The sequence below is a fragment of the Lynx rufus genome, unplaced genomic scaffold (assembly GCF_022079265.1).
Source record: "Lynx rufus isolate CCGP_SWC_20201006 ecotype Redwood Valley unplaced genomic scaffold, mLynRuf1.p SCAF_9, whole genome shotgun sequence".
Lineage (NCBI taxonomy): Eukaryota > Metazoa > Chordata > Mammalia > Carnivora > Felidae > Lynx > Lynx rufus.
This window is the reverse complement of record NW_025814897.1, coordinates 107486385-107508636: the sequence shown is the minus strand read 5'-3', so window position 1 is coordinate 107508636 and position 22252 is coordinate 107486385. Positions and strand designations below refer to the sequence as shown.

Sequence of the window (22252 nt, the reverse complement as noted above, 5' to 3'; positions counted from 1 at the left end):
CCCCTCCCCCGTTCATGCTCTGTCTCTCTGTGTCGCAAAAATAAATAAACGTTGAAAAAAAAATTAAGAAGTATTCTGAACTGAATGAAAATCAAAACTTGTGGGATCCAACTAAAGTAATACATAGTATAAAAGTGCCTATGTTAGAAAAGAAGAAAGATGACAAATCAGTGATCTCAGCTGCAGTCTCAAAAAACTAGAAAAAGGACAACCTGAACCAAGTAAACAGAAAAAAGGAAATAATAAAAAATCAGAACAGACATCAATTAAACAGGTAACAGAAAAACAACAGAGAAAATTAATGAAAGCAAAGACTTTGAGACTATCAATAAAACAGATAAAACTTTATCTAGATTGATCAAGAAAAGGTGAAAGGGGGCGCCTGGGTGGCTCAGTCAGTTCAGTGTCTGATTCTTGATTTCGGGTCAAGTCATGATCTCAGGGTTCAAGGGATCAGGCCCTACACTGTCATGACAGCACAGAGCCTGCTGAGCATTTTTTCTGTCCCATGCATATGTTCTGTTTCTCTCAAAATAAATACACTTAAGGAAAGAAAAGGAACGGAACGGAACGGAAAGGAAAGGAAAGGAATAGAAAAGGTAAAAATGTACAAAAAGTGCCAATACCAAGAATAAGAGGTGACTTCACTACAGATTCTACAGACATTAAAAGGATAATAAAGGAATATTAGGAACAACAGTATGCCAATAAATTAGATAACTTAAAGTGGACAAATTCTTCCACAGACACAAACTACCAAAGTTCACTCAGAAAATAAAATGACTAGTTCTATACCTACTGAAGAAATAAAACACAAATAAATAAAATGCTTCCCACACAGAAAATTCTAGGTCCAGATGCATCACTGGGGAATTCTGCCAAACATTATCAAGAAATAATACCAATTCCACACAGAATTTTCCAGAGAAATGAGGAGAAGGTAATGTTTTCCAACACATTTTATAAGGCCAGCACTGCCTAGACTCCAAAACTATACAGAGACATTACAAGAAAACCACAGAGCAATAATATTGCTCATGAGCATAGATGCAAAAATTTCTTAACACAGTTTTACCAAATCAAACCCAACAATATATAAAAAGAATACACTAAGACCAAGTGGGATTTATCAGGAACATGCAAGATTGGTTTAACATTCATAGTCATTCAATATAATTCACCATATTGATAAACTAAAACTAAGTAAGAATACCATATGACCATCTCAAAAGATACAGAAAAAGGCAATTAAGGAAATCCAATATCCTCTCTAATAAAACCTTTCTACAAGATTTCAACAACCTTTCAAGTAGCTGCAAACTACTGTCATAGAAGGGAATTTCCTCAACTTGATAAAGAGAATCTATAAGAAACCTAGAGCTAACATATTTCATAAAAAGAGGCAAGAATGTTCTTTCTCACTTCTTCTATGGAACACTGTATTAGAGGTTCTAGCCAGTATAGTAAGTAAAAAAAAAAAAAAAAAAGAAGTAAAAGGCATTCAACTCGGAAAAGAATTAAAACTACCATTCACAGATGGCATATAGCCTATTTAGAAAATTTGATGCAATTTACAAAAAGCTGCTAGAATAAGTGAGTTTAACAAATCTGCAAAATATAGAGTCAATATACAAAATCAACTATATTTCCATGTATATTTCCATGTAAATACATGTATTTCCATGTATTAACCAGAAATTGAGCTAAAAATTCTACTTTAAATAGCATGAAAATATAAAATACTTAAATGTAAATCTGACAAAAGAGGTAGTCAAAATGCTCTACCACTGAGCTATACCCCATGACAAATCTGACAAAAGATGTATTAAGATCCATACACTGAAATATTTAACATTGTTGAGAGGAACTAATGAAGACCTAAATTAATGGAAAATGATCCTGTTTTCATGGGTTAAAAAACTCAAAATTGCTAAACTCTTCATTGTCCCCAAGTTTATCTATAACTCGATAGAATTGCAATCAAAATTCTAGAAGGTATTTTTGTAGATATGGACAAAGTGATACTAAAATTCCTATGGAAAGTCAAAGGACCTAGAAAGGCCAAACTGACTATGAAAAAGAACAAAGTTGGAAGATTAACACTATCTGATTTCAAGACTCTATAAAACTATCATCATCAAGATGGTGTAGCAATGACTTTGAGACAAGAGGAATGGAATGGTATACCAAGTCCAAAAATAGACCAAGGCGTATATGAACAAATTATTTTTTGACAAAGTTGCAAAATCAATCAGTGGAGAATTTTCAACAAATAGTGTTGCACATAGATGCCCACATGCAAAAAACTCCAAACTTTGATCAGTATCTCACGATATGCAAAAATTAACAGAAAAAGATCAGACTTAAATGTAAAATCTAGTCCATATAACTACTAGAAGAAAACTTTGGTTTAGGAAAGACTTCTTATATATAACAATAAACATATGACATATAATAGAAAAAATGATAAACAGTACTTCACCAAAATTAAAAATTTCTGCTTTTTCTTTTAAAGTTTATTTTTAGAGAGAGCGAGCAAGCAAGCAAGCAGGGGAGGGCAGAAAGAAAGGGAAAGAGAATCTCAAGTAGGTTCTGTGCTGTTAGCACAAAGCCCAACGTGGGAAAATTTCACCAACTGGGAGATCATGACCTGAGCCGAAATCAAGAGTTGGGACACTTAACTGAGCCACCCAGGCACCCTTTTTTTAAAAGTTTATTCTGCTATTTTTGAAAGACGTTAAAAGAATAAAAGCCACACACTAGAAAGTATTTGCAAAGTATATATTTGACTTCTATCTAAACAACTTGCATCCAGAATATGTATATATAAATTTTCTCAAAAGCAAACAAAACAATATAAACTAGTCAAAAATGTGGACAGATCTTTCATCAAAGAAGATACATGGATGGCAAGTAAACGCATGAAACAATGCCCAACACCATTAGTCATTAGGGAAATGCAAATTAAAACTACAATGAGATCCCACTAAGCACCTAGTGGAATGTCTACTCAAGACAGAGATTGAGAAATAGGACTCACTCTTCCTTCTCCCTCATTCCCTACATCCAATGCCTGACAAGGTCTACCTTCTTGAATCTATCCACAGTGGAGTAAGATCTTAATTGAGAGCCGATGGACTAACAAAGTGCTACTTTAGTCCTCTATCTTACAGAGACAGAATGAAGCTCTGGCTGGCCTTTTCCAAAAGTCCTAAAGAGTAGTGACCTAAGCCAGTTTAATAGGTACTGGAAAAATGAAAGCCAAAAGTTCTCAAAAGTGCAAAGTCACTGTTTCCTTACTTTTCAGGTTACAACTTTAATATAACATTACCTAACATTTATTTTCATTTGAAAAATTCTTAATTTTTTTCTAGTTGTCTCTACTTGAAAGTCTTGTGCTGTATGAATTATGCTTTTTATTTCAATACATAATATTTCAATACATAATCCAACCTCTTTAAAAATTTCTATTTTTGATCTAAAGGTTTTTTATTTTTAACGTTTATTCATTTTTGAGAGACAGAGAGAGACAGGACATGAGCAGGGAAGGGGCAGAGAGAGGGAGACACAGAATGTGAAACAGGCTCCAGGCTCTGAGCTGTCAGCACAGAGCCCGACGCGGGGCTCGAACTAACGAACTGCGAGATCCTGACCTGAGCTGAAGTTGGACACTCAACTGACTGAGCCACCCAGGCACCCCTGATCTAAAGTTTTTTAAAACTAATTTATTCTTCTCTATGAGAGCGTGCATGCATGCACACACATGAACAGGGCAGGGGCAGAGAGAAAGAGAACCCCAAGTAGGCTCATATTGTCAACACAGAACCCGACACAGGGCTTGAACTCACGAACCGTGAGATCATGACCTGAGCCAAAATCAAGAGTCAGACACTTAACCAACTGAGACACACAGGTGCCTCAATACAACCTCTTTTTATAACTGTAAATATATTTACTTCACTGCTCAGTTATCTTAATTATTTTACTAACGGCAGTTGAAGCATTTGACAAAGAATGCCTGAATTCATCAAGGATGTTTATATTTGGGTAGAATTATGAGTGAATCCTTCCTTTAACTTACCAAATATTCTGTAATGTGACCATATTATTTTACTTTAAAAACCTAAAAGAATGGGGGCTCCTGGGTGACTCAAGTAGTTGAGCGTCCAAATCGGTTCAGGTCACGATCTCACAGTTCATGAGTCAGGCCCTGCATCAGGCTCTGTGCTGAGAACTCAGCCTGGAGCTTGCTTTGGATTCTGTGTCTCCCTCTCTCTCTTCCCCCTCCTGCTTGTGCTCTCTCTCAAAAATAAATTTAAAATTTTTTTGAAAAATTAAAAAAAATAAAACACAAAAGGATGTCTATTGCTCGCACATATTATTTAAGGATGCCAGCTGCAGTACCCTCCTTACACCAAAAGAGGGCACTAACACTCCCAATGGTTAGCTCAAGGCTAAGGAAAAAGAAACCGGTACCTGTCCATCCAAGTGAGAACAGCAAACCTTGTTGAGTCCCTACCTATTGATTTTTATTACTCAATTTGGGAAAAGCTCTTGGTTTGATTAACTTCAGCCATTCCCAAAGGTCAACTGACTTCGATCCACCCTCCAAAGTATACACCTTAGAAGAAAGGCTGTTGAAATGCTTATTCTGAAAAGGAGTAAATGGTTAAGAAATTTTAAGTTTTAGCAGTTAATCAGCTTTAACTTCATTTTGAAGAATAAACCTCCTTGGGGTGCCTGGGTGGCTCAATGGTTAAGCATCTGGCTTTGGCTCAGGTCATGATCTCATGTCATGGTTCATGAGTTTGAATCCCCGTGTTGGACTCTGTCCTGATGGCTTAGAGCCTGGAGTCTGCTTTGGATTCTGTGTCTCCCTCTCTCTGCCCCTACCCTGCTCACATTCTCTCTCTCCAAAATAAATAAATATTAAAAAAAAAAAAAAACTTCCAACTCAAGAATCTGTACAACTCTTCCTATGTTCCATGCATTAGTTTTTCAAAATTTGTAAGTATGTATCTCTAAGCAAACTGAAATGTGGCTGAAAGAAAAAAAAAAAATAAGCGAGGCTTTGTGACCACAAGTGGGAAACTGTACATTAATAAAAGGGAAACAGGTAATTAAGTTTTTGGTATGAACAATTATTGATGTAAAGAAAAATGCAGAGATATGTTCACACTGATTATTTTATCTTACATTAATAGCTCACAATAATAAATGAAGCCACTTTTTGAGTTGCAAAAGAGAGTAGATTCAAATTTTGTGACTGCTAAAACGGGTTAATAGTCTGCCCTGCTACAGATTTACCCTTAACCAAAGACATTCCCTTCCCTTCAAAATGGCACAGAAGGATCACCGAGTAACACAAAACTATTTGTCAAAGACAGACCCAAATGCTTTTGTCCACGAATCTATTTAGCTTGAACTGAAGTTCAATGTTTATTTTTCTTTTGATATAAAATTTATGCCGAAATACATAACACATTCACTGATTTTGGAGACATGCGTACACCTAATTAACTCCATCAAGCTACAGAACATTATCATCACCCCAGAAAGTTTCCTCATGTTTCTTTGCAGCCAACATCCCAAGATGTAACAAGTGCTCTGATTCTTTTTCCTACATAGACCAGTTTGCTTGTTCTATAATTACACCTAAAAGGAATCATGCAGTATGACCTTTTTTGCACTGTTTCTCTCACTTGGCATAATTTCGGAGATTCATCCATATTGCCACAAGTATCAAAAGATAACTAGCTGTATCACAGGTTATCTACTCCCTTGTTGATGGGCCACTAGCTATTTCCAGTTTTGGGCTATGATGAATAAAATTGCTATGAACATAACAAGTTTTTGTATGAATATATTTGTATTTCTCTACAGGGGAGTTACAAGCTCATAGGGTAGCTGCACGTTTAGGGTCGCTAAGAAACTGACCAACTTTCTCCAAAGTATTTGTACATTCTTACCAATAATTTATGAGCGTCTCAGTTGTTCCAAATCCTTGCCAACATTAGGTGTTGTCAGTCTTTAGTTTCAGCCACTCAGGTGAATGTGCAATGATATCTTATTTTAATTATGTGAAGACTCCCACGTTGAACACATTTTTATTGCATTATTGGTCATTTGTACATCTTTTTTTTTTTAATTTTTTTTCAACGTTTATTTATTTTTGGGACAGAGAGAGACAGAGCATGAACGGGGGAGGGGCAGAGAGAGAGGGAGACACAGAATCAGAAACAGGCTCTGAGCCATCAGCCCAGAGCCTGACGCGGGGCTCGAACTCACGGAGTGCGAGATCGTGACCTGGCTGAAGTCGGACGCTTAACCGACTGCGCCACCCAGGCGCCCCTTGTACGTCTTCTTTTGTGAAATGCCAGAATCTTTTCTAATCAGTTTTTTTTTATAATGTTTGTCCTTTCATTGTTAAAATATAGTAGTATTTTCTAGATACTAATCCTTTATGAGACACATGTTTTTTAATACTTTCTCCCAGTCAATGGTTTGCCTATTAGTGGCATCTTTTAATGTGCAAGTTTTAATTTTGAAGTTTAATTTATCGAATTTTTATTTTATGGCTAGTGCATTGTATGGTGCAATAAACTTATGCCTAAACCCCCAAGTCGTGAAGATATTTTATGCTTTCTTTTAAAAGTTTTATTGTTAAAAGTTTTACTGTTTTAGTTTCTATGTTCAAGTCTCTGATCCATTTTAATTTTTCATGTCATGTGAAGTAGGGATTGTGGTAGACAGAATGCTAAGATGGTTCCAGAGACTCTTGCCCATTGGTGTATATGTCCTGTATATATGTCCTGCATATGTCCCAATGTGAGCACAACCTGTAAATATGACGGGATAGTAGTCACTCTTGTGTTTATCTTTCAGTTACATAAGATCTGGTAGTAGACTGGAGAGAAATTCTCCTGAAAACTTTGAAGAAGTAAGCTACCATGTGATGAGAGGGCCATGAGACCAGGAACTGAGGATGGCTCCCAGCCCCCAGTCAGCAAGCAAGAAAATGGGGATCCGGCCCTACAACCTCCTGAATTCTGCCAACAATCTGTGAAGAGAACTCCAAGTCTCACATAAGATCACAACCCTGTTCACATCTGGTGTTTTCAGAGCACACTTTATTTCAGCTAACCTGTGCCCACACTTGTGATCCATGAAAACTGTGAGATAATAAATTGTTGATTTAAGTTCCTAAATTTGCAGCAAATTGTTATTTCTGAATTTTGTTTCTTAGATCTATTTTTTGACTCTTTTGCAAGTACTACATCGTCTTTATTACTGGAGTTTTATAATGTCTTAAAGTGAGTATTCCAAGTCTTCCAACTTTGTTCTTTTTCAAAATTGCTTTGGATTTTCTAGGTTCTGTGTATTTCCATAGACATTTTGGAACGACTCTATTAATTTCTATAGAAAAAATTCTCCTGGGATTTTGAATTGTATTGAATCCATTGATGAATCTGGGTAGGACTGATATCTAACAATACTGAGGCTCCCATGAACATAGCAGGGCCTTCCTGTTCGATAGTTCTTAAGCTTTTCTTTGCAGTTCTGCAGTTTTCAATATAGAGGACTTGCAAATTTTTTTGTTAAATTTATTTCTATCTTATGCTTTTGATGCTATTGTTTTAAAATTTCATTTTCTGGAGATGCTTGGGTGGCTCAGTTGGTTAAGCATCTGATTCTTGATTTTGGCTCAGGTCACGATCTCAAGGTTTCATGAGTTCAAGCCCTGCGTCGGGCACTGCACTGACAGCTGGAGCCTGCTTGGGAGTTTCTCTCTTCCTCTCTCTGTGCCTCCCCCGCTTGTGCGCACCCTCTCTCTCAAGGTAAATAAACTTTAAAAATATTTTAAAACATATGTCGTTTTCTAGTCTCTCTCGGACCTAGCACCATCTTCTTAGAAACCTCTGTGCCATGAAAGCCAAGTTAGGAAGAAGCAAATGCATAGGCTATAGACTAAAGTGTAAAAGAAAGATGAGGCAGAGGTCCAAGTAAACCACTAGCTTGTGCACCCACAGAAGCTACAGGAGAAGAAAGTCAGAGGCCAGGGATACTGGTACAATTTTTTGGACTGCATGCCTACGTTCTAGAGCTTGATTAAACGGATCTAGAACATCCATCGTCATCTGATCATATCGACCACCTTTGAGAGGCCTACCTTGCTCATATAAAAACAGTCCCTTTTGGTCCTTTGCCCTGGACTGATATACTTAATGCCAAAATATCTCAGGACTAATTCTGTTTTCATTTGTGGCTGAATGTAACACATATATACTGTCTTAACTGAGGGAAAGAAATTTAAAAAATAAAATTTCATTTCCTGATTATTTGCTGCCAGCACATAACAAGTCAAACTGAGTTTTGTGCATTAACCTAATATCCTGTAACCTTGCTAAATAAATCCACTTATTAGTCCTAGTAGTTGTTTTGCAAATTCCTTAGGATTTTCTATGTAAACAATCATGTCAACTGTAAACTACGACAGTTTGACAACTTCTTTTCCAGTCTTCATTCATTTTATTTCTATTTCTTGTCATAATTCAATGGGTAGGATGGACCTCCAGTGTGATGCTGAATACAAAGAGAGTGAGCACTCCTGCCTTATACCCAATCTCAAGGGGAAAGCATTCACTATTTTGGCACTAAGGATGATGTCAGCTGTAGTTTTCAACAGATGTCATTTATTAGACTAAGGAGATTACCTTCTAGTCCTTGTTTGCTGAAAATTTTGATCAGGAAAAGGATGTTGAGGTTTTTCAAATGTCTTTTCTGTATTGACTGAAATAATCATAGTTTTTCTATTATGTTAATGTTCTGAGTTACACTGATTGATTCTCCAATCTTAATACAGGCTTGTATTCCTGGAACAAACTGTACTTAGTCATGGTGTATTAACCTTTTGATACACGGCTAGATTTGATCTGCTAATATTTTAAGGAATTCTCATTTTCTAAAAGATTTCTTATCTTACTATGTTCATGAGGGATATTAGTCTATAATTTTCTTTGCAATGTCTCTGTCCAGTTTTGCTATTACTATATACTTGTCTAAGAGTTGGAAAGTGTTCTCTCCTTTTTCCTTAAAAGCTTGAAAAAGTCCCAGTAAAACCTCTGGCCCTGAACTTTTTTTGCATGACAGATTTTTGATAATGAATTTAATAGAAACTGTGTTAGTTTCAGTAAGTTGTATTTTTCAAAGAGTTTGTCCATTTCATCTAAGTTGATAAGTTTCTTGGCCTAAAGCTATTCATAATATTCTATTATCCTTTTAATATCTGTAGGATCTGAAGTGGTGATCCCTTTTTCATGCTTGATATTGGTAATCTGGTTCTGCTCTTTTCTTGATCAGTCAAGAAATCAATTTTGTTGATCTTTTCCAGGAACTAAATTTTGGCTTTGTTAATTTTGTTTTTTATTCCACTGATTTCCGCTCTTATTTTTGATATTTTCTTTCTTTTAACTTAAAAAATATTTTTAATGTTTATTTTTGAGAGAAAGAGAAAGAGAGAGAGAGAGAGAGAGAGAGAGAGAGAGAGAGAGAGAGAGACACGGCGCACAAGCAGGGGAGGGGCAGAGACAGAGAGGGAGACACAGAATCTGAAGGAGGCTCCAGGCTCCTCAGCACAGGGCCCAACACAGTGCTCAAACTCATAAACCATGAGATCATGACCTGAGCCGAAGTTAGATGCTTAACAGAGACACCTAGGCGCCCCTACTTTGCTCTTTTTTCTAGCTTAAAAAACATCTTTTTAAAAGATTTTTAAGTAATCTCTATACCCAACACGGGGCTCGAACTTACAACCCCGAGATCAAGAGCTGCGTGCTCTGAGCCAGCCAGCCAGGTGCCCCCTTTTCTAGCTTTTTGAATTGAAAGCTTAAATCACTGAATATAGATATTTTTCTTTTCTAATATCAGCATTGAGAGCTATAAATTTCTTTCTGCACTGCACTCCAGAAGTTTGATACACTGTATTTTCACTGTACTTCAGTTTAAAGCACTTAAAATTTTTTCTTGTGATTTCTTCGTTGAGCTATGGATTATGTAAATGTGTCTTGCTTAATTTCTCAATGCTTAGGAATTTTCTTAGGTATCTTATTTTCATTTAAGATTTAATTTCATTATGGTCTTAGAATATATTTTGTATGCTTTTCATCTTTTAAGTTCACTGGGTTTTTTTATGGCCTAGCATATTGTCTACATTGGCAAATTTATTTCTTGTCCACTTGCAAAAGACTGTGTATCCTGCCATTGCAGGGTACAGCGTTCTATAAATATCATCTAGGTCAAAGTGGTTGACTGCAGCACTCAGGTCTGTGTGTGTGCGCATAGGTGTGTGCAGGTTGGTCTATCAATTGCTGAGAAAGAGGTATTAAATCTTCCAGGGGTGCCTGGGTGGCTCAGTCAGGTAAGCATCTGATTCTTGATTTTGGCTCAGGCCATGATCTCACGGTTCATGAGACTAAGTCTCACACTAGGCTCCGTGATGACAGCAGTGCCTGCTTGAGATTCTCTCTCCCTCTCTCTCTGCCCCTCCACTGATCACACGTGTGAGCTCTCAAAATAAACTTAAAAAAAACCAAAAAACTCCAATTATGATTACAGAATTGCCTATTTCTCTTAAGTCTGAAATTTTTGCTTTAAGTATTTTGAAGCTGTTATTAGGTACATACACATTTATGACCGAAGATTTCTTGATACCTTTTATCATGACAACATGTCACTTTTCATTTCTGGTAATACCCTTTGTTGTCTTATGCTTAAATTTTGCATGGTATTCATTTATATATTTTTTGGTATATACGTTTCCATCTGTTTACTTTTTACCTACCTGTGTCTTTAATGTGCAGCTTTCATAGTCAGCATATAGATGGGTCTAGCAGCTTTATGTAGTCTGCCATTCTACTGATCGTAGTGTGTAGTCCACTAAACATATTGGTATGGTTGCATTAAGTCTCCCATTTTATCACCATTTCCTCTTTTTTCTTTTTTTGCCCTCTCTTTAATTATTTGAAGATTTGATCTATGGGCTTTTCAGCTATGTCTTTGTATTATCATCTTAGTGGTTGTTTCCAAGTATATAATACACAATTTTGACTTTTCAGTCTACTTAAAATTAATACTTACACTTCAAAAAGATGTAGAAATTCTTGCTATACAAGTTCATATATTTTGTTATAAGTTGTTATACGAATAACATTACAATCTCCACACACATAATAATTTCTGCTTTGAAGAATTCTATATACTTAAAATTTTTTTTAAATGTTACTTATTTTTGAAGGAGAGAGACAGAGCATGAGAGGGGGAGAGGAGCAGAGAGGGAGGGAGACACAGAATTCGAAGCAGGCTCAAGGCTCTAAGCTGTCAGCACAGAGCCTGACACGGGGCTCGAACTCACAAACTGTGAGATCATGACCTGAGCTGAAGTTGGACGCCTGACTGAGCCACCCAGGCACCCCAAGTCCTATATATTTTAAATTAGAGGAAAAACTTTTTTTTTAAGTAAGCTCTACGCCCAATGTGGGGCTTGAACTCACGACCCTAAGATCAAGAGCTGCATGCTCTATTGACTGAGCCAGCCAGGCACCCTGAAAAATTAAGCCTTTAGTATTTTTTTCAGGTATTTAGCATTTCTAATGCTCTTTATTCCTTCCTGGAGGTCTGAGTTTCTATCTGGTATCAACTCTAATCTGAAGGATTTCCTTTAGTGTTTCTTATAGTGCAGATCTTCTAGTGACAAATTCTTAGTTTTCTTTTATCTAATAATTTAGTCTTTATTTTGCCTTCATTCTTGCAGAGTATTTTTGCTGAATAGAGAAATCTGGGTCGACGTTTTTTTCCCTGTTTGACACTTTGAAAGATGTTATTTCAGTCTTCTAGCATTTGTGGTTTCTGGTAAGAAGCTAGCTCTAATTATAACTGCCATTCCCTTTTATATGTCATTCATTGCTCTATAGTTACTTTTAAGATATTCTCATCTTTGGCTTTAGTAATTTGACTATAATACTGTAAAAGAAAGGGTTAACTAAGTAGGCCTCAAATGCTCAAACCCTGTACATGCCAAAGAAAGGTCAGTCTTCAGGACTGGTCCTTGGCTGGCTCCTAGGAGATGAACTCTGAGCCCTTGGACTACTCTGGCTGGTGTTTTTTTGCACGCCTGAGCACTTGAGCCATGCTGTACTAGTGTGACCAGGTGAGTTTATTCTAACAATATGATGTATGGCAAACATCTGGTTTTACTCTGGGGGTCTGAGTAGCTAGGGTCAGCCATGTGGGCACTGCATGGCATTCTGGACACCAAGCACTGAGTATAGCTTCCCTTATTGGCAACACTGCACATGCTGTCATATCACTGATGGGAAAATTAAGGGCATCCCTGTGTGACTCCTCTGGCCACCAGGAAGCTTGCACCTGGTTTCTCCTGGACTTCATCCCATGTGCCTTTCTCCTTTGCCAATTCTAATCTATGTCCTTTTGCTGCAATGAACTCTTAACTGTACGTATAACAGCTTCTCAATCCTGAGTCCTTCGAGCAAATCATTGAGCCTGAAGGTGGTCATGGGAACCCGACACATGTACAAAGGTATGGTTCTTTTCTTATCTTAATGTTTCCGCTAAAGCTTCTTTAATCAGTAAATGTGTGTGTGTGTGTGTGTTTAATGAGGCATTCTTTTGCTATTTTGTCTTCATATATATTCTCACTTCTGTCTCTCATTGTCCTTTCCTTCTGAAACTTCCAATTATATGAGTTGGATCTTATAATAATTTCCCAAAGGTATCCGAAGCTCAGTAATATATTTTTCTTTCTGTTCTTCAGGTTGGGTAACTTTCTGTTCATCTGTTACCAACTTCACTGACTCTTTCCCTTTGTGATCTCCATTTTGCTGTTAAGGCTACTCAGTGAATTTTGATTTCAGCAGCTGTATTTTACAGTTCTAAAACCTCCACTCGGCTCTTGTATTTTTCTCTATTTCATAATAATAGCTGCCTTAAAACCCCGGTTTCCAAATTCCAACAAATGAAGTTAGTAGTTGTTCATTGTCCTTTTCTTCAGACCGGGTCATATATTCTCAGCTTTTAAAATGTGTAGTTTTGCATTATATCTTGGACACGGTGAATATTACGTTGTACAGCCTCTGGACTCCGTTATATTCCTCTGGAGAGTGCTGATACTTGTTTCAGTATGCACCTAATTGGGTGCATCAAACTGCAAGCTCTTGCCTCTTGGGCACCATCTCCAATCTTAGTTCACTTCTTTTTTCTAGAGCTGAGCTGCTTGTAGTCTTCCAAGTATGTGTGTAGTTCAAGGATTAAATGGAGGTGTATACAGAGAGTATGTACACAGAATTTTAGGCTCTCACTCTCTGGATCTTTCCTCTCCAGGATTCTTCCTTCTCTTACTTTTCAGTGGTTGAATGGCTGTGGCTGACCCAAATTCTGTCCTCTCGTAAGTTTTCTATGAAAGCTTTATTAGCCAATCTGCTGAGTGTCAACTTCAGCCTGTCATCTGGCTAACAGCAGTAAACATGGAGAACACATTCCATGTTTTCTCTTCTTGGAAGTGTCAGTCCCTTTTCAGAATCTGCCTGCTTTTGTTCATTTTCCAGGGCCTTCAGATCTTTTTTTTCCTTCCAATTTTGTCCAGAATATATAGTTATATGCAGAAAGATCAGTTCCAGTAAAAGCCTACTTGGCCATACTGCAAGAAAAACCATTGTGATGTTATTTTTTAAAAATTTACTTCAGTTTCACGTGTGTGGGTATACAGATTTTTAAAAATCTTTTTAAAGTTTTGTTTATTTAAGTAATTTCTACACCCAACATGGGGCTTGAACTCATTATCCTCCTGAGATCAAGAGTTGCATCCTCTTCTGAGCCAACGAGGCACCCAATATAGATTCACTTTTAATCATTATTCTGAATATCTTGTTTTCTAACTTGTGCTTTTCTACTGTAATCATTCCATCCTATAACAAAAACTCTACAAAGGTATTCAATAATACAATTTTTATTAATAAATTATGAACATTTGAGGCACCTGGCTGGCTCAGTCAGTAGAGCATACAACTCTTGGTCTCAGGGTTAAGTTCAAGCCCCACATTGGGTGTAGAGATCATGTAAAAAAATAAATAAAATCTTTAAAAAAGTAAATTATGAACATTTTCACATACCAGCAGAAACTCCAGCTCTGATGGCAAACTGACAAGAACTAGAAAAATAATGCACATACCTAGAAGTTAAATTGATGAGCAGCGGCACTCTGACCCTAGAGAAATACTTGTATATGTGTAAAACCAGACAAGTACAAAGATGTTAACTTCAGCACTGTCTTTAAGAGTAAAAAATGGAAAATAGCCCAAATACTAATCAAAAGGGAAATAACACAGATAAAAAGGATTACTACACAGCTGTCAAAATGAATAAATTATTCATTTCTTTGAAATTATATATATTTCAGTATGGAAGGAGTTAAAAAACCCTAATGTCGAATGAAACAAGTTGGATATCAAAGATGGTAATATTAATAAAAGTTTAAAAACACAAACCAATACTACATACACATACATTTAAAGTAAACTGAAAGCATTTATCAGGTCCATGATGGTGGTTGCCTCCAGAGAAGGGAAGAAGGGAGTAAGTGGGACAGGTGGTAATCAAAGGGTTCCTTGGTTTGGAGGCGATCATGACCATTAACAGTAATGTTAATTAACAGAAGTTAATTCTACATATAGAAATGTGAGTGTATGTCTTTTTGTACTTTCCTATATTTTTCCATTTCTTAAAAAAAACCTGCAACAACTTCAGTGGCTGCATACTTGACTGCACAGATAGGTCATAACATATTCTACCAATCTCTAATTGTTAAGACACTGAGATACCTGCCAATATTCTGAACAGCACTACAAAAAACATCTTTGTAATTGTTTTTGCATGTACAATTTCTTCCCCTTAGAATAAGTTCCTAGAAACATAATTGCTAGCTCAATTCTAGGTCTTTGTTACATATTACCAAAATGTCTTCCAAAAAAGTTGTAACAACTTACACACACCTATCACCAAAATATATACCTGCCTATTTCCTTGCATTCTTGCCAATCTGGATACTAAAATCCAAAAAACGGTCTTCACTCAATTAGGTGTATGAGCAGGGATTTAAATTTTCCCCAATTAGTTATATCATAGCTCATATCACAGTTATTAGACTCTAATGTTATCATAAAGGGAATGAAATTAGGCTTCATTAGGAGTTTATACCCAATGTATCATAAAACAGCAAAAGAAAAATAAAAAACCGTTAATACTTTTCTTTTGCCTATTTTCCCCTCACAGTTTCAGGCAGAACATAATTACAGAATTGGTTTATCTTTTTAAATTTTTTTATTTTAGAGAGAGAGAGAGAGCATGAGAAGGGAAGAGGGGCAGAGAGAGAGAGAGAGAGAGAGAGAAAATCGTAAGCAGGCTCCACAATGAGACCAACGCGGGGCTTGATCCCATGACCCTGGGATCATGACTGGAGCTGAAATCAAGAGTTGGACATTCAAGTGACTGAGCCACCCAGGTGTCCCGAACTGGTTTAACTTTAAAAGGAAGGCAATTCAGATGGACTACTTAGAACTAGAGACTGATGTATTTTGCTGAAGTAGTTACATTTTAAAGATTTATTCATAAAGTAAGACAATTTAAAAAGATTTTCTGGGAGCGTCTGAGTGGCTCAGTTGGTTGAGCATCTGACTCTTCATTTCAGCTCAGGTTATGATCCCAGGGTCATGGGATTGAGCCCCACTGCTCTGCACCACAGAACCCGCTTCAGAGTCTCTTTCTCCCTCTCTCCCTCTCTCCCCTCCCCTGCTCTCTCTTTCTCAAAATAAATCAACTTAAAAAAAAAGAAAAAAATAAAAAGGTTTTCTGTTTTGAAGCCTGCAAAGGAAGACTTTTTAGCGTCTTGATCTAATTATATTGGTTTTTAATTAGCATCTAAATATATCTACTAATCACAGAATTTAGCCAGTGACAAATATCCTAAACTTCCACGGCCCTTTTCACCTCTCACAATAGATTAAACAACTCAGTTAAGAACTAGTAATAATTAGTATTTACACAGTTTGTTATTTACTACAACACTATAAAGGATGGCAAAATAATTATAGCCATATTAACAAAGGAAGATGTTGAACCAGTTAGATGAGCTAAGGTCATGCTAAAGCAGGAATGTGCCAAAATTAGACACCAAAATTCTTGTAGCCTAATTCCCATATGCCTCATCACACAAAAGAACCTATAAGAATTACAATAACAACTCATGAGGAAATCTAGAGTCAGAGAATATTATTTTTATATTTTAGAGAAACAGAATCTTAAGCGGGCTCTGCACTGAGTGCAGGGCTCAATCCCACGACCCTGGGATCACGACCCGAGCTGAAATCAAGAGTCAGATGCTCAACTGATGGAGACACCCAGGGGCCCCTACAGTCAGAGAGTATTATTAAAATGATACTGAAGATAATCTTCAACATTCTCGCATTATAGATAAGGAAACTAAGGCCCCAAAAGGTGACATAACTTCATTGTTCAAAGCCACACTTCTAGATGTTGTAAAGCAACAATGAGAATTCACTCCTTAATCCAAGCTCAGCAATCTTCAATCACTAGAGGATAACAGCTATCCTTAGCAGTCACTTCAAATTTTTTAGTTTGTGAAACAGTCTCAATGTTTTCACTGATACTGATCAATTCATTCACTAACAATTAATTACCCGGTACCTACCACATGCTAGGTCTTGTACTATGCGGTATTTACTATATGCTAGGCACTGCATTACCTGCATTTCCACAATTAATCCCTACATTATTAATATAAGGTAAGCACAATTATCTCTATATTAACGATTAAAATTTAGAAAGACTAAGTAAACCACCTGTGGTCTTCAGAAAGGAAATATAAAGGAAATGGTGCCCTTCCACTTCAGCAGCCACTGAAGAGCAGCAACCACGTCTCTGCAGACCCCATGGTCATGGGTCTCAACAAGGGCCCCAAGGTGACCAAGAACTTGAGCAAGCCAAAGCACTGCTGGCATGAGCACCCCACCAAGCACATCAAATCAGTGCAAGACAAGATCTGAGAGGTGTGTTTCACTCCTCACGAGAGGCACCCCAGCAAGAAGAGCTGAGCAGGTTCTGGCTGCCACCAGGATAGGAAAGTGGCTGCTAAGGGCTGGGCTTCCTGTCCATTCTGTGCATAACAAAACCTTTACAGAAGAAGAAGAGGATAAAAGAAAATAGTATAATCACATTTATAAGTTTATCCTAACAAAAAAATCTTTTTAAATATTGTAACTCTATGTATGATTTCATTTGAAAAAAGGGATCTATTGTCAAAGAAGTTTGGACAACCACAGATCCCTATAAAGCACCTAAGAGTGACCATATAGTAAGTATAGATCTTAGATCAGAAGTTGGGGGTACCTTTTGGAAGGCTTGGAATATCCTTTTTTTCTTACATCTTCTAAGACCCCGGAACAGATAGCATTTGAAGTAACTTAACTGAAGGCTGAGTGTGAGAAAAGTAATCAAGTAAACAGAGACAATGGGAAGGGCTTCTAGTACCAAATAACTGTTGGCCTGAACAATATTAAATAAGGTCCAAAGTAGAAGAATGCATGACTTCTCTTGAGCAATACTCACAAAACAGTACTACAATATAATACTGGTTACCTACTTTCAGAACATAAAATCTCTGTAGTATAAGATCAAATTAATTAAAAGTTTCATTTGCTGTCATTCCCAGCAGGAATTCCTTTATCTTTGATTGCTAAATAGGTTTCACAAGGCCCACAGCAAAAAACCCAAGTGCTAAGCAGTGCAACTGTTATGGAGATTTAAAAATAAGCTTTGGGGGTGCCTGAGTGGCTCAGTTGGTTGAGTAACTGGCTCTTGATTTCAGTTCAGGTCATGATCACAGAGTATGGGATCAAGCCCTGCATCAGGCTCTGTGCTGAGTGTGGGGCCTCCTTGGGATTCTCTCTCTCTCTCTCTCTCTCTCTCTCCTCCCTCCCTCCCTCTGCCCCTCTCCCCTGCTTGTGCTTGTTCTCTCTCTAAAATAAAAAAGTTTTAAAAATTATTTAAAAAAAAATAAGCTTTGTAAATAAATATATGCCTAATGACATCCTTAAATGCAGCCAACTGCCCTAGGGCCAACCTATAGGGAAAGGAGAACCTTGAAACAATTGGAGCATAAAACAATGTTTTAAGGAGAATATTAATTTAACAAGTGTTCTGATTTGGGAAATATTTGTAGAAGAAAACCAAATCAAGCAACCATGAAAAAAATTTACCTTTCTCCACTATACAATGTGTTTTTATTCTGGCCATAATTTTGGTGATATAAAATCAGAGACTTAGAAAAATGGCATTCTATTAAATAATCAATCACAGCAGAAGTAATCACATGCAGTATTTCTAATGTAAATGATTACCTGAGAAGTCCGTCAGAAGTCTTGCTAGGACTTGCTTGTTTACCACTTCAGTCTTACTAAGGCTCGGTATAATATCTACCCTAGTAGTTTCTGTGACAATTGTGGGCTTCTTGGAAATCCCAAGATCAGATCCAGTGTTAACTTCTGTGTGTTCTAGGACATCATACGCTCTCTGAAGCCAAGAGGATTCTGGAGCACATGTGAAAGTGTGCTCGAGTGTTTCTTCAGGAGGAGATTCTACATCACCCTGTACAGAAGCTGACTTCTCAGTCCTCCTTTCACTCAATTCTTTAAGGGCTTTGATTGTGAGCTCTTCCTGTTCTAAGTCAAGAGATGCCACTGGAGTACCTCGGGCAGGGAAAACACCCAGAATCTCACTTCCATTTGTTTCTTTGCTTTGTTCCATGGGTTCGCTTCTTCGGTCTTTAATTTCAGAACCACCTGACTCACTTTCATGCAAGACTTCCACAGCAAGACTTGTTTTAAAGTCCCTAGTCTTCTCTGATGTTGCGTCAAAGGCATTCCCTTCACCTTTACCTATGATTCCTTTCTCTCTGGTTTCTGTAAAGGCTGCTATCAGGTCCTCTGGGGAAGAATCATCTACATCTTCAACATTTTTTTCATGTAATGACTCCAAATAGGCAGAGGTTGTCACATTTAGTGAGAATTCTGTCTCATGAAGAACACCTGGAGATACAGCTGAAGGATGCTTTGGGTTCTCAGTTGCAACATGTTTTTCAGCAGCAGCTTCACTCATACTACCTGACTGCTGCACATCTTCTGACATGATCTTCAGATCACGTACTTGTGAACATGCCGCCTCACCCACTGGACTCCTTTCGGGAATATCAGGCTGAACGTGTGCTGCCTCAGGGTCACTGACTGGCCCTTCAAAGGTTTCACATGTTTTGTTTTCCCTATTGCAATTGAAAGCCTCTTCGATTTCTCTTTCATCTCTTTTTACAATAGCACTTGGAATGGAAACAGGTTTTTCAGCCTGAATTTTTTTACCTTCAAATGAAACACTGGTTGTGATGTCCTCTATTACTGTGTCATCAGACTCACCAGAACTATCAGCTTCTGTCGCTTCTCCTAACACAGCGCTCTGCCAGTTCATTTCATCTTTCAGGTGGCCATCAGGTAAAACCACTTTCACGGTGGCCACTCCAGAACCCCGAGAGACACCTTTGTCAAATGGAGACCCAGGGAACTCTGCAACTGTGTTATCTTGTTTCTGCGCATGGCCTCCCACACCTTTGATATTGACTTCCTTTGTGGAATTGAGACAATCCGGTACAGGTTTGTCAATGTTAGCATTTTCTTGTGGGAGGGATTCCTGTGCCCGATCACCTGCTGATTTAGTGATGGGAGTGTTCCCATTAATAGAACGTATAGGAATTTTCTGGTGAGTGTTAGTTTTAAGATTTACAACTGGGATTTCTGATTTATATTCACTCATGTCAAGTCCTGTGGTTTTTGTGATGTAGTCAGACTTACAGCTCTCTTCTTTTGCTTGGGGAACCAAATCCCAAGTCAGTATTTCATTAGTGAAGTTATGCATATCATTCACACATCTAGACACTTCTTCCAGTGCTGCAGTTGTGTGTGAAAACTGTCTAGTGAGCAATGCAGAGGTTGGGTAACGCCCTGCCTCTTTACTTCTCAGTGGAAATACTTTGTCATTAGACTCTAAAATGTCTGCAGATGTTTCTTTATCAGTGTTCATTGCCCAGCTACCAAAATCATTTGTGCTCTCCTTATATACATCTTTAAATTCTTTGTCAAATGCTTCTTTGTCAATAATTACTTCAAATGGTGACTCAGGGGAATCCTTTTCAATAATACCACCTCCTGAAACTTCAGATGGGGACAAGGAATATTTACAAATGCCTTCTGCCTTAGACTGCTGGGTCAGTGGTTTCTGAGCTGTCAGCAAAGTGAACTTGTCATCAGCATCCAATTCAGTTTTACCGTCTGTACTTGGTACCTCATTTGGGTTCTTGGACTCTTGATCTTTATTTATTTGCTGTTCCAGTAGACTCATTTCCTCTGAGAGAAAAGCAGGACGATCTGGGAAATTGGCCGGAATGAAAGGACGGGTACACTGAACTCCTTCTGCCACAGAATCTGGGGAGTATGCTAGGTCTCTACTGGTCTCTTGAGGCTTTTCCATCTTTTTCACATCTAGGAGAGCCAAGGAGTCTTTTCCTTCTTTGGCTAAAATAGGCTGGCTGCCTGACACTTTGCTTTTTTCTCCGTGTAGTATTGTAAGGTCATTGTTATGCATTTCAGAAGATGAAAAAGAGGAAGTCATAATTTCTGAAGGTGGCTCACCAGAGCAAAGAGAGCTCAATCCCTCTATGGTCAGAATTTGAAAGAGAAAAGTTTGTTTACCAGGCACAATTACACATTAACTACTCAGGCCAAGCAGCATGCTTTTCATTTTTCAAGTTACATATATATACACACAGGATGTATATATACATATACACATACACGCACACAACACACGTAAATATGTAACAAAACAAGGACCAACAGTAATCCTATAAAACATGCATAAAATTGCCAACAGTCAAACAGAAAAGCTGTATCATGCTACAAATTGCAAATGACAAAATTTCATGACATATTTTTCAGTCTACTTTTTCCATTGTAAACGTAAAGCATAAAGAAGTATAAAAAGATTGGAAAGTCTGGGAAGGTTCCTTTCTTTGTTTTTTTGGTAGAGCTACTCAATGTAATCCATATAAAACAACTCACTATTATGAAGCACTGATATGCTCTCATCTGTAAGCTGCATATTTCAGTACACACAGCTTCTACAAATCCACTGTTACAGTCCAACAATTTGAGATGGAAAAAAAAAAAAGCGACTACAGTTCTTTTGATTCTGAGGAGACATAGCAGATTCCTCCCAGGTCTAAGAATCAGACTAGAATTATTGTATTCTATCCTAGGGAAGATTGGCCTCAGGTACAGATGGCCTCCTTTAAAAAAAAAAATTTTTTTTTAATGTTTATTTACTGTTGAGAGAGGGACCGAGAGAGACCGAGAGACAGAGAGAGAGGGAGAACGTGAGCAGGGGAGGGACAGAGAGAGGGAGACTACAGAATCTGAAGCAGGCTCTAGGTTCTGAGCTATCAGCACACAGCCCTACGTGGGACTCAAACTCACAAACTGTGATCGTGACCTGAGCCTAAGTTGGACAATTAACTGAGCACCCAAGAGCCCCAGATGGTCTCAATGATTTTAAACTAAAGAGTATGAAAAGGATGGCTGACTGCAAAATCTCTTACATCAACTTGCCAATTTAACCAACACTGAACTGTGTGAATCAGTGAGGTTTGTCTTTTGGTTAGGAAGAATTAACTCCAGAAATCCTTTTAAAACAGAAAATATCCTTCTGAAAGTAATACATTAAGTCTTATCAGTTCTTAATACCACAGTAGCCAGTGATTTATCACATTGTTTTCCAACTTTCCAATCTAGCAAGTTTTTACTTGAGAAAAGATCAAAACAACCATCCCAAGGGCAGGTGCTGTCTTTCGTGCATGTTGTTACCTCTGCAGCTGGAACAAAAGTAGGTCTTAAATAAATAGTTCCAAATGAGTGAATCAAAGATTCAGTTTGGTCAGATGAGAGCTAAGCAGGTCCAGGACAGCAACACCTTGAGTGTGAATGAGTAATTGTGAAGATGTGAAAAAGAAAAACCTTTGGGATTACTTTCATTCAGCTTGTATTTTTTTTTTCATGTGAGGAGCTGA

General features: G+C 37.6%; 2 protein-coding genes across 2 annotated transcripts in view; both read right to left on the bottom strand.

The window, feature by feature from the left end:
• The window catches only part of LOC124505276 (reticulon-3), a 61004-nt gene that overhangs the window by 17212 nt on the left and 21540 nt on the right, over nucleotides 1-22252 (bottom strand). The gene's annotated exons all lie outside the window — the stretch shown is intronic.
• On the bottom strand, nucleotides 11556-21538 carry LOC124505275 (reticulon-3-like). Its single transcript, XM_047071176.1, has 2 exons — nucleotides 18486-21538; nucleotides 11556-13711 (listed from the first exon to the last, which is right to left on the bottom strand). Exons 1-2 carry the CDS (start codon nucleotides 20797-20799, stop codon nucleotides 13524-13526), a joined length of 2502 nt encoding a protein of 833 aa, XP_046927132.1. The 5' UTR covers nucleotides 20800-21538; the 3' UTR covers nucleotides 11556-13523.

What these genes read in the sequence shown, in the direction of transcription:
- LOC124505275 (XM_047071176.1), bottom strand. Translation starts at nt 20,799, where the DNA reads ATGACTTCCTCTTTTTCATCTTCTGAAATGCATAACAATGACCTTACA. An exon ending in ACTTCTGACGGACTTCTCAG is followed by an intron (nt 13,712 to 18,485) that starts GTAATCATTTAC and finishes TTTTTCTTGCAG; the next exon opens with TATGGCCAAGTAGGCTTTTA.